The sequence below is a fragment of the Choloepus didactylus genome, chromosome 23 (genome assembly GCF_015220235.1).
Source record: "Choloepus didactylus isolate mChoDid1 chromosome 23, mChoDid1.pri, whole genome shotgun sequence".
Lineage (NCBI taxonomy): Eukaryota > Metazoa > Chordata > Mammalia > Pilosa > Megalonychidae > Choloepus > Choloepus didactylus.
Genome location: NC_051329.1, coordinates 608425 through 621572, shown reverse-complemented (window position 1 = coordinate 621572; position 13148 = coordinate 608425). Strand labels below are relative to the sequence as shown.

General features: G+C 45.9%; 1 protein-coding gene across 1 annotated transcript in view; it reads right to left on the bottom strand.

Moving 5' to 3' along the window:
• Positions 1–444: 444 nt before the first annotated feature.
• ANKLE2 (ankyrin repeat and LEM domain containing 2) overlaps positions 445–13148 on the bottom strand; it is a 49331-nt gene continuing 36627 nt past the window's right edge. The window contains exons 8-13 of the mRNA XM_037817011.1: positions 7678–7847; positions 6387–6493; positions 5249–5436; positions 3491–4172; positions 2558–2689; positions 445–2171 (exon numbers count right to left, since the gene is read on the bottom strand). Coding sequence (XP_037672939.1) covers positions 1934–2171; positions 2558–2689; positions 3491–4172; positions 5249–5436; positions 6387–6493; positions 7678–7847 — 1517 coding nt within the window. The 3' untranslated portion in view covers positions 445–1933. The remainder of the gene's footprint in view (positions 2172–2557; positions 2690–3490; positions 4173–5248; positions 5437–6386; positions 6494–7677; positions 7848–13148) is intronic.

The following is a 13148-nucleotide window of genomic DNA, read 5'->3' as shown; positions in this document are numbered from 1 at the left end:
TGGCCACAGCACAGCAGGTACCTCCTCAGCAGCCTCAGAGCTGTTTCCACCCGGAAGTGAACAGCAGGGGAACGTTTTAGACGTCCCTCACCCTGCAGCCGAGGCCCAGAAAAGAGCTGATAGAAGAAGAGGTGACAGTAAGCTCTTTGAGGGCAGCCTTGTTCCCTGCCAGCTACAGAAAACCCTCTCCAACCTCGTGTCACCATGGCAGATTCTGTTTTTTTAAATCACCTCTTTGAAACTGAAGAAATTACACCACCAATTGTTAATCACACACACACACAAACACTTTGCAATTTCCAAGTGCAGTTACAAAATTTGTGCTAGTTTACCTGATACCAGAAAAATTTTCATAACTGTGTTAGGAAAGAAAAGGGCTAAATTAAGGGTATTCAACTCAAGTGGAGGGTGGAGAAAATTCTCTGAAAACTTAAAATTATTAAGTGATTTTTAAAAATAATTTATTTCCCTTTTTGTAAGAAACAAAAAAATAAACCGAAGACATTTGATGATGCACTCATAGGCTCTTTTGTTTTTTAAAACATCTGCATACTGCTTTGGCAAACAAATGGAGAAATAATCAAAGAAGGCTAAAATTATCCAAAACCGAGGAATAGCAATCTGAAAAATTAGGGCAAAAACACTATTTAATTAACATCTGAATAATTACAATGATATACAGGACAATTTGGCCAGATTATAGAGAAAACAATTATCACTATAAATATAACATCCATATTCTGATTTTTTTGAGAACAAAGATGCCTTTGTTTTATGTCATACCTAGATTATGTGCTACACAACAAATGAAAACACCCTGTGTAACAACTTTCTGAACCTTAGTAATCTAAATCCTTATTGCAATATTTATGACCTGTCTCTCAGAATTGAGTGAAAGAAGTAAGTTTTTTTTTTCCAAACACAAAATTCAGAATTTTCACAAAAGGAAGAAAGATCTCACTTATGCCTACTTAGTATCACAAAAAAACAAGTTTCAGAAAAATTTAAAATGATTTACAGAAGGCACTGAAGTTAGCAGAAGCATTGGTACAGTTTTAACCTTTTGAATCCAACACTGAAATTGTTCACAATATTTAACACCCAGGAGAAAGCCTTGGCGAGACGCGCTCTCCCAGGGCCTCGCCCGAGGGTGCCCCTGCCCGCCACTTGTCTGGTGCCTCCCCAAGACCGCCGAGGTTCGAGGCCACACAGCTCCAACACCACAATGACCGAACGATCCCATCCCTCATTTCTGCACTAAACCTATGCTCTTTTTGTAAGAGAAATCCCAACTGGGATTAGTTCTAAAATAAAGGATACACTTACTACAAGTATTGTTTCAAGTCTAAAACACCAAGGTCTATTCAAGGCTTTCATTCGTTCCCTCCTTGCTATCTACTACTTCATATCCATCTAACCCAAAAAGGATTTTCTTTTGTGTATTAGAAAGTCAAAGTCCCTTGCCATACCCCAGAAACAGGTGAGACAACACACAACTCCATCTGCTTTAACAAGCACACTGAAATAAGTGCAAGTCCTCTGCAGATGTCCGTGCATACAGCCCACACAGACTCCTTCCAGAATCACTTGCTTGGAATTTCTGGTAAGGGCACAACTATCTCCAAACATTCTTAGATGAACTGTGTTAGTACCCCTTTTCTCTGTTACTTTTGAAAACTAGGAATTGCTAACCAAAAAGTCATTACCACACTGACATTTTTTTTCAGAAAATGGGTATCATTTTCATTAACTTCTCTGAAAATATCAGAAATCGAAATTTTATAGAGAACATTTGTATTTTCTAAAATTCCTTTACCCTCAAAATGAGGATTAATAAATTAATCAGAATATATTCTTCCATGTCATTTTAGAAATACATGCATTACCCTTGGTTTTCAAAAAGGAAGACTGGAGAGAGCCCCATGCTGCCGAGCTACAGGGCTGTGAGCTCCTCGGGCCGGGCCGGCCTGCGCAGATGGGTGCGGCGCACGGGGCTGTAGTGTGCAGGGCTGTAGCGCCCGGGGCTGTGCACGCCAGGGGTGCGTGGAGTGGGCCCAGGCCTACCAGGGCCCCCGGCCACAGGACTGCTTCTTCCCGAGCTGCAGCTGTGAGAGGAGCTGAGATCCTGCCACTGGGATGGGCATCTCCCTTTTGAGGTGGGGCTGGGCCAGCTAAGGAAACCAAAAGAGATCTGTTAGCACAGACGCCGGTCTGCAGGGGCTGGAGCAGGGAGCAGCTAAAAGAGAAGCAAAGCGCCAAGGCCTTGGGCCCCCTTGACTGCACCCCAGGAGGGGTTGGTGCAGAGAAAAGGCCCCAGTCCCAGCAGCAATCCCAAGCCTCGGATCCTGGTTTTCTTTTCCAAGTCAGGGCATTTGAAAATACAGAGCTCACAGGTATTTCCCACCTGAATTGTGTGACCCATGTTAAGCCCTGAGCCTGGCTTGGACGGCCCCTCCTGTGCCCTATGCTTTAGCCTCGGCTGGGAGACCCAGTACTGAATCCAGAGCCCAGCTACCCACGTGACTGCACAGGGCCGACGGCTGCAGAGCCCCAGTACCTCTGTCTGTCCGACGGCGAGTAGGACAGGACAGCACTCCTCCACCTGTGGACGGCTGGGTGTTGGTGAGGGTCAATGCTGATGCACTCCAGAGCTGCCAAAACATCCCGATCTAGTTTGGATGGCTCTTCTCTAGAATGCATTAGAAAGGGAATGAGAGAAAAAGAAAGACACCTTTGAAAAACAAGGACTTCCAAAACACCATTGCATTCATAACTCAGGAAACCTGAGCATGGGTAGGAGGATGTGAAATCTCCAGCCATGCCCAAGCAACAGAGAACTTGTGCCTGGACTCCAGGGGCCCCTCCAGCTCATTCACCTGAGCAGTCGGTATTGGCTCGAAGCAGCCCGTGCTGGTCTATGCCGGGGCGTGTGTGTGTGCACGTGCACATGTGCATCTCAAGGCTCAGGTGTTGGACAAGGACCCCTGCACTGAGTTGAGAAGTCTAAGGAACAGGGCGATAGTGCTTCCAGGAACCCGCAATGACTTCACGCTGAGGGACCCATGAGCAGGACTCGGTCCTGTCCGACAGACATGGTTTTGCATAGTTTAACTTTCAGAGGGTGATAAACAGCAAAAGGCAGGGTGCTTTCTACCACCTGGAGAATGAGCCTGAACCCAAGGCTGCCTTTCCTCATACAAATTAAGTTCTCAGGAACAATCCCATTGTTCCAGCAGTGTTTACTTCCCCAGCAAGTTACAGCAGACTCTGCTGACTTGGAGAAGCAGCATGCTGTTTGATCACCATTTGAAAACTCCAGCCACAGTTCATCTACAAGACCTCTGAACGAATATTTATAAACTACAAACTAATGACAAAAGAAGTGGGAACCAAAAGTGTGAGTCAAATCAAAATGTGAAATAGAGGATAAAAGGTTCTAAAAGGCGCAGCCACAAACACCATGTGTGCGCCTAGCTGCATGTACACATACCCAGAAAGGAAGAGCCTCGCGCCTGGCATCTGTGTGGTGGGACCCTCGGTCGGCTCGGAGGGTGCTGGGGAAGCTGACGCACACCAGAACTCAGGATTGCAACCAGGCCGGGTCTTGTGCTGGGGACCGTCGGGACCCAGGGACATTGTAGCAATTTTGGCTGACATTTCATTTCCTGTCCTTATTTCATTATTTCCAGGTTTTTCTGTAGCAGAAGCAGGTTCTAACAAATCACTTTCTACCAAGTCCATTCCTGAAGTCAGGATTTTCCTATCTTTAGTTTTTATCATATTTTTATTTGGTGTCTTATAAACGTTACTTCCCAGATTCTGCAAATTCAGTTTATCAAACTCAACAGTTAAGCTCGAGATAGGTGAGCGCACGGAGTCCTGCCCACCGTGGGACTTCGGTCTCTTCTCACTCAGGGTCTCACTGCTACTTAGAGGACTGCAAAACCCATTTCTGCCACTGTGGGGGTGGTTCAGGTCTGAGGTTTCTATGAGGCTTGCTTTCTGCTCCAAAGGAAGAATGTCACATCCTGAGTCTCCAAAAGCACCGATGGCGGACTGGCTATTATTCCGAGCTGTATTTTGCCTGTTTTTAATTTCTTCCAAGCTCATGTCATCATCTTCATCTAGAAATGCCCCCACAGAAATGGAATTGCTGCACTTTTTACCACCACCTACGCACAAGACAAAGAAGTACTTTAGAGATCTGAGTAACAGGAGCCCATCAAATTCAAGCCCAGTGAGAGAAAGGACATTCATGCAGTTTATAAATTCACATGACCCAAGCAACACGTTATATTTTAATTCAAAATCTCTACATCAGAATTCAAGAAAACCACCTCCATTATCTTTTGACAAAAGGTATTTAAAAGGCAAGCAGGACTCTGCAAAGGAAATGGTTTCCTGACCCACATTTCCTCCTTCAAAGGCAGGAGCACGCAAAGAGAAATCCAAGGCTAGAGCACCCGGCGCGGTGGTGTGGAGGGCAGTGGGGCCACCGCGCCTGGAGCCTTCAGACCTCTGGGCTCCAGTTTGCCAGGATTCAAAGGAGCACTGAGTAGGCATCTCATTACCCGCAGGGCCCTGAGGATCATCTAGAAGAATCCCACAAGCTGGCACTGTGTGCCTTCATCAGTGCCTGGGAACGAAGCACAGCAGAACTGCCCGCGCATCAATGTCCGTGGAGCCTTAAGGCAACGAGAACATTGTCTGTGCTGCCGCCACAGCACTCAGCACTTGGAATGTGGCTTGTGCAACTAAGGAACTGGGCTAATTTTATCTAGTATTAATTTAAGTGGTCACATGTGGCCAGAGGCTGCCATAAAGAGCACACAGCTTTAGAGATTAAATGCGGTCACTACAGAGGGTAAGCGACTCCAGCTCTTCCGAGCCCAGTTCAGCCTTACGCCCAACATGCCCACCTCTCACCTACCAGTCCAGCTGACCACAGCCTTCTCCACTACAACACTGGTTCATCACAGTAAAAGTACAACTCGGTTTAAATATGTCTCCTGTCATGATCACATTAATTTATCTCTACTTCCACTTTTCAGACACATGGATGACTTTTTTAGTTCCTTCTTAACTTAGTGCATCTGGACCACTTTCCCGGTTTCAGTATTCAAGACACGAGAGAGAGACAATGAGGACAGCTGCAACACCCCACCCACTGTGAACATGCTTCTGGCGACTGTTGCCAGAGTGGAAGTGTGAGTCCCCTGGGCAGGTGGACACACTGGCAGTTTCTTACCAGAGGCAGAGCCTTTATCTTGGCGGAGGCCTTCGTTTTCTCCTGTTTCTTGGGCCTTTCTGCCCATTTCCTGCTGAGTGAGATATTCCTCTAGTTTTTGCAGTCCCTCTCGGGAAGACAGATCAACAAAGCAGCCCAGAAACTCCCAGTATTCAACCCAGGGATACCCCAGCTCATGAGCTAACTCCCTGGAAGAAATAAAATGAAATAATTACTTGTGAGAGCAGGAAACTCACAGAACCGACTACGTAGGAAAGAGCAACTATATGACAGAAGTGCCAAAAATAGTACCCGCAATCTTAGTTATAATTTTATTTTATCCTAAATTTAGGACTAAAATAATTATGCTTTGCATGTTCTACAACAGCATTCCTCCTAGTAGGTAGCACTCAGCATCTGTACCCGCAAGGAGCTGTAACATCATGGCGTGGACCAAAAGCACTGCAAAGACGGGAGGTGATTCAGCCCGAGACGAACATTTCCATCCACACCAACAAACTTGGGAGTTAGGAGGTGAAACAGTAAAACTCCACAATGCATGTACTTCTGTTCTTATGAAACGACTGTACAAAGCAGCCTATGATTCTGGTTTATGTGACGCACACAGCAACCCAGAGGTCCTTACACCCCCAGGCTGTAAGCTGGAAACCAGGTGCGTAACGTTCTGAGAAAGACGCTAAAGCAGTTCAGCGAAGCTCTGTTTGATTACACCCTAAGTTCGCTTCTTAATGTCTGATATTTCTAAGTTTCAGGGATCTTTTTTTAATGAGTGGTTTCTAGCCACACCCACCTCCTGTGTCCCTGCAATTCACAGAGGATAATTTTCTTCTTTATATCCAAGAAAAAAACCCAGTTGTACAGTAACTTATAAAAAATCAAAGAGCCCTTTGAAATATGTAGTGGAATTACTCTTAGATCCAGCAAAGAAAGTGTTTTAATATATAACTGCACTATTCAAATTACAGTGTGCACGAAGATTGCAAGGAATCAATCCTACCTACCAGTCGGCTCTCCCCAGAAACCATTCCGAGGGTAGTCATGATCAGGTTTCCCACCACTGACCAACACATAAGCACATAACCTACTAAACAACATATAACTCAGCTTTTATTATTTCATGTTATGGTTCTTTAAATACCTTCCCACTCTTTCAATGCCTCTTTCTGGATCAGATTTCCTGACAGTATGAAAGAAGCCTGCTTTCTCTCGAGGTGGGGTTTTCCAAAGTTTGCGAAAATCTTCCGCCTATGAAGAAAACAATGACTGAGATATGCCATGGATCAAGCAACCAACCCTGGCAAACCCAAAGGAACACCAGAACTGCGCAACAACTAGCTGTGTCCCAATATCCATTCTCTCCCATTCCAGAACTCTGGGCTGTGCGTGGCCTAGCTTACTTCCTCTAAGGCACGAGTGGCTCAGCTCCACTCTTCCCGCCTGCGCCGGGGGGAATGGTGGTGGTGGTGGGGGCCCTTCATCCTTTCTGAAGCCCAGCACGGGCTGTGAGTGACAGAGCTCTGAGGGTCTCTGAGGACGGAAGTCATATCCTGAGGACAGCAGAGCAGAAAATCATACCTCACGGAACTACTGCAACCCCCAATCCTGTCAGCCTCAAGAAAAATTAGCATTTCTCTCTTAAAAGTCACTTTAAGTTGCGTTTTATGTTTCATGCACCTAAATCTAAGCCTAACTGATGCCACCTATTTTGGGAAACATTTTTATAGTTGAAGATAACAGTTTATTTAGAATTTTTTTGACATGATGAAACATTACATACAAGTGAGCTTATGAAATTACTCAGAGGAGGAGGAATTGTCAATTTTAAATGTGCCTACCCTTTGATCTAGCACCTCCACTGCAGAGGATTCCTCTGTCTGCTCTGTCTGTACAAGTGGAGCCCACAAAAGACTGGAGTGTGGTTAGAAAAGAAACGGCTCCAGGAAACAGAGGGGACACAAACAGCTGAGGAAGCAAGTAGGAGCCATAGCTCGGAAGGTGAACGTCAGAGCTCAGAGCCTGCAGATGGAAGTTTTTTAGTTTTGACAAAACTCCAAGAATGTGAGAATGGCCAGCATGGCTTGGCAGGCGTGGCCTGGGGTTAAAGGTCAGTAGCCTGGAGGGGGAGAACCGGGGCAGGGGCATGGGTAGGCTCAGCCCTGTGAGCTCTGCCTTCCTGGAGAAAGAAGGGCTCCACAACACATTTGCCCTGTCACCAACTAAAGAGCATTTCAAGAACAGGTGTGTTTTTCAGACATACGTCCTGCACGAGGGTAAAGCAGCACGCCTGCCCCAGCTCACGGGTAGACGGCTGCAGACGGGGACGATCCCTGCAGTGCCGTGGGAGCTGGTCTCGAGGACCAGACACCAAGGCACCCGCGGATCCGAGTGCTGCCAGCGGGGCCGGCTGGAGCAGGTGCCCAGCAGCTCACCTTGGACGGGCTCAGGGGCCCCGCAAATGCCCTCAGGGTCAGCACAGGGTCCCTGGGGCTGCCCCCAAAGCGGCCGACGAGCGGCGCCTCTGCCGTCTGGTCCGAAGACCACAGCTCCCCGATCACTGGAGAACTGTCTTCTGCCCTCAGCAGCGGCACGTAATAGTGACCTGGGGAAGAAGAGAGACGCCTTGGCTAAATGCTTTCTGCCTGTAGCTTTATGCCACCTATTTTGGGAGATATTTTTATAGTTGCAAATAACAGATTATTTAGAAAATTTTTAACATGATGAGAAATTACATACAAGGGAGCTTATGAAATTGCTCAGAGGAGGAGGAACTGTCATTGTAAATGTGCATACCCTTTGATCCCCCACCTCCAGGTCAGGTGTCTGGGTAAACAGCACAAGAAACAACGTGTTCATTTTACCAAGAGCTTTGCCAACAGATCTAACAATAAATATAAAGGAGGGTTTTGGCTTCTGCTGTGACTGTCGGTGGAGGCTGGGCTTGTGAAGCACCTGGAGTGGGGGGTGACATGGTAAGTTTTCCAAGCCAAACAGCTAATTAAGTAGCAGAGCTGGGATTAGAACCTAAGCTTCTTGCCCCTCTAGACTGTTAGAAGACGACCCCAGTGACTTCTTAAAAGCAGATCTCTGGATGGCCAGTTGTGGTATAATTAAATTCTGGAGTGGACGACCGACAGGCCCAGCTTGCCTGGATGCTACATGAGCAGGGGGAGGCGTATATAAACTATGTAAACTGACAACTGAAGGGTACGCACAGGGGTGCATCCGTCCCAGGAAACTGTGTGCTACAGAGAGGAACACAGAAGAGGGCGTGAAGACACCGGGAGAGTAACACTTTCATTCTTGGATGCATTTTTAATGAAATGTTTTCCTATTTTTTTCACTCTTATTTTTGTTATATAATTTATCCTGTTTTCTTGAGAGTTGGTGATTTTTCATGAATGTGCAAGGAGTAAGATAAACATATAAAATTGCTGACTTTAATTGTAGAGTCCTTTCACATTTAAGTTTTAGTGATTTTCTTTTACCTCTATGCAAGTGTAAAGAAGGCAAAAAGAATAAGAAAAAAAAAGATAAAAAGTCTGAAAAATAAAAATTAGAAAGGTAAACCCAGGGCCGAGGACCCAAGTGGAACCTGGCTCTGCTGCCCTCCCCAGCTCTGAGGGACTCGCTGAGCTTCAGGAGCCCCCCCGCCCCCCCTTCCTTTGCTTATAAAAACCAAAATGAAACCCGAAAGAAAGAAAGGAGGTGGAGCCGCAGACAGCCTCTCCTCCAGGGCAGTTAGAAGGACTGAGGAAAGCCTAGGGGGGCCAAGGTTAGCATTCAGTGGGAGCTTAATAAATGTTAGAAAGAAGTTGCCCTTACTTCCCCCTCTACTTCCCTGTGCCACTGAGCAGGACTCTCGAGGGGAAGACAAGCCCACAGGGAAAGGCCCACCTGGCCACAATGCTCTGGGGATGTCTTATTTCTCAAGGATTTTTTTCTCTAATAAAAACATTTTTTTTCCTGATTATAAAAATACTGTTTTTATTGTAGAAAATACTGAAAACAATAGCAATCAAAATACTAAGTTTCATATTTCTCTATCTCTCGGGATGCATCATTTATCTGATGACATTTCACAGGTAGTTTTGGCAAATGAAATGACAGCACCTTTCTGTTTTGAAGCTCTACAGTAAGATTCACCTATAACTTCACTACCCACAAAATACTAACATTGACAAATTCCTTTTCAGTCCTTGTAAAAATTCCTACCTAAAGAACTGAATTGATACACTGTTCAATAGCAGTGTGTCACTTCCCCTTAGCTTTCCATCTTCACCCCACATGAGATCCTTCCCTGCCACTGCACATCCTCCGGATGCACGGGGGTGGGGGCTGTCCCTGACTCTGGATGCTCACACATGCCCGGGCGTCCTAAGGACCCTCAGAAGGAACCAGGAAAGCTCGTGTGGCAACTTGGAAGGTCCAGGGAGGAAATGAGAAACTAGATCTCAAAGTGCTGTCCCCTCGGAAAGCAGCTGATGGGTGTGATCTTAGGGGTAAGGACGTTTTATTGTTATGAACAGGAAAGGCCTCATGAGACAGCTGGTCTTACCACCTAATTACTTTCACAAAATAATGCTTAACATCAACGTTTTAAAGCATTTCTGACCGTTTTAGAATTCCACAGAGCAGTAGAACTCTTTATAGTTGACTACACGTTCTTGGGCCCTACCCAGGTCCACGCCGGGCCTCCAAGTGCAAGCCGAGTGCCTGAGCAGGACACCACTGGGCCAGGGCTGTGTGCCAATAAAACTTTATTTACAAAAAAAGGTGTGGGCGGGACAGTCTGCTGACCCTTACTCTAAAGAAAGAGCAATGGAAACCAAGAGGGAGGAGAAGATGGACAAACAGGAAGATCAAAGAACTTCAAATTCTCTGTGATCTCATTTAGTAGCAGAACAGCCAGTTTTCTGGTAAAAGATGACAAGAAAGATCATTTTTACCGCCATCTTCTGAAACTCACCGAGAACATCCTTGTGCTCCTGAAGTGTATAAACTATGAAACACATATATCGAATACTGTGACAGCCTGACCCGAGGGAGAGGAGGCCGAGAGAACCAGCACGACCCCTCCAGACCTTGGGCAGGGAGACCGTCCCTGGGGACTAGTCTCGGTCCAGAGTGACAGGCCGCGGGGCGGGAACTGCTCCATGTCATAGAACGGCGGCGGCAGCAGAGAGCTTGGGGAGCAGCCACGGAGGCTCCTCTGTGTTCAAGAAATTGGCCTGTAAGCTGGGGAGCTTGCTAAGGAAGGGGGAGAAAGAGGGAGGGATACAGAGGGCTTCCAGGGAGCAGGCTTGGCAGGGAGCCACTGGCCCTCTTGAGAACCAAAGCCAAACACAAGCAAGGCACTGTGGGGCTGCCCCTCTCCCTGCAGCAGTAACCATGGACTCGCAGGCTGCACGAGAGGAGAGAACTGCAGAGGTGAAGACACAGGCCACAAGCAGCAATCCAATTATAGACAAAAAAAGCCCAAAGAAACAAGAATCCAAAGAAGGGATTATCTGAAAACAGGTGAAAAGTGACCTTTTGGAATTCAGGAAAAAAATGGATGAAAAAATTAAGACAACGAAGACAAGCAAACCAAGTGAAGAGTCCATAATAACACACACCCCACCCCTGAGAACACATTAAGGGACACAGGAGAGAGACCAAGGAATGAAGATAAATGGTAAAGACACAACAGCAATAAATAGACACTTGTATATATGTACATATATACTGGGGGTTAGGGATGAGGGGAAATGCCTGGAGAACGGAGGAGTCAAAGGAAATATAAGCATTTGCATAATCGATTTTCCTAAAGAGAAGATAAAATGGATCAAAAAAATTTCAAATACATAGATGAAAACTTTCTTAAAATAAAGACACCCAAAATACAGGAAAAGACAATTCAAATCAATTATCTTAGCAAGGATTTCTGATAGCAAACAAGAGAAGCTAACTTCAGCTGGCAAAGGGGCAAAAGTTATTTAAAAAAGGATGTCAGGCAGCCTCTCACATTGCTGAACAGAGAGAACCAGGCTCGAAGCTGGCCTCAGGATCCAGGCCCCACCAGCTGCCGCCGTGTGTCTGCATCAGAGGCGCTCTAATAGAAGTGCTACGGCTCCCAGCATCCTTGCCACGCTTGCACCAGAAACCTGGTCTTGCAGCAGTAGCTCCCTAGTCAAAGGGTAGCAAGTGTGCATCTAATCAGTGGTCTGTGTCAGGTGCCTGGATGTGAGGAAGGCCGGAAAAGCAACGAGCATTTCCAGCTTCTAAAAGGGAAGCCATCTTCACTCCACACCAAAAACCATCAAGTTGAGAATTCCCCAGATACAGAAAAGAGTTCAGATATTAAGCAGAGACAATAAATGAAATGTGTCTACCACAATGATCACCAACTCAGACCCCAAAGAAGTTGCTGGAAGGAAACTCAGGATGGCCTCAGACCAACAAAGAAGAGTGGAACGAAGTCTACCAAACCCTGAGATAAAGGGCCATCTAAGCTTTATAGACTCAGCCAGGCTGTCCTCCAAGTGTCAAGATAACAGACAATTTCAAGAGTGCAAGAAGTCATGGACTAGAGGGCTCACAAGACCCTCCTTAAAACACTGAGATTCAGCCAAGAGGAAATAAAAATTAAGAATATAACAATAATGTCAATGAAATGACTCAGGCAAGGGGCCCCAAATAGCCAAACCAATATTGCAGATGATGAACAAAGTTGGAGGCCTTATACTTCCCAATTTCAAAATTTACTACAAAGTCATAGTAATAAAAACTGTGGTACAGGCATAAAAATAGACATACAGACCAGTGGGATAGAACTGAGAGTTCAGAAATAAACCCATATAAATATGGCCAACTGATTGTTGACAAAGTGCCAAGTACCTTAACTGGAAAAGTGAAAAGCATATGAAAAGATACTCAACACTACTAGCCATTAAGGAAATGCAAATCAAAACCACAACGAAATACCATTTCAAACCCACTACAATAGTTACTTAAAAACAACAACTACAAACAGAACAGAAAATAACAAGTGTTGACGAGGATGCAGAGAACTAGGGACACTCACTCACTGTTGCTGGGAATGTAAAATGGTGCAGCCACTATGGAGGACAGTTTGGCCATTCCATAGAGAGCTAAGTACAGAATTACCATTTGACCCTTAATTCTGCTAAGATTGTTACTCTCTCATCTGGAGAAAATATTTTTCTGATTCAGCCACAACTGAAAATGACTGGACTAGACGAAGGCCAGCTCTCCTGCAGCTGGTTCGGTGCCTCTTCTTAAAGCACATGCAAGGGGAGAGGCTCATGGGAAGATGGTGGAGTAGGGAGCTCCAGGAATCAGTCCCTCCAACAAAAGCAGACTGAACTGTCTGAATCAACTATTGTGGAACTCGGGGGTTCAGTGGAGCACTGCACAGCATTCAAGGAAGAGCTCGAGGAAGAGGCTGGTAACGTGGGATAAACACTGGTGAATTTCACCCTCTGTGCAGTGGCACATAGCAGTGGGGACTGCTGCCTGGGGCCTGGTGAAGCGTGCTAGTGCCAGGGCGGGTTATAAGGACCTAGACCTCCAAATTCTGGGGGTGTGTGGCCTCACTGATTGCTGCTTTTGACCCCTGAGGGGCTGGCTCGGAGGCAGCCACTGCTCTAATCCCCTAAAGGCAGAAGCAGCAGAAGAGTCTTAAAGAAGCAGTACCTATCATTCTCCTCCTCTTGCCTCTTTCCTTTCCCCACTTGGGAGCAAAAATAGTTTGGAAAAGTCACAAATTCATGGCTCCAACACTCAACAACATCAACAAAACTCAGAGCAATGAGAGAACAAGACTTTCAGAGTTAAAATGACACAATACTCAGAAGATCCAGTTCTCAACAACAAAAAAATGACAAACCAACAAAAAACA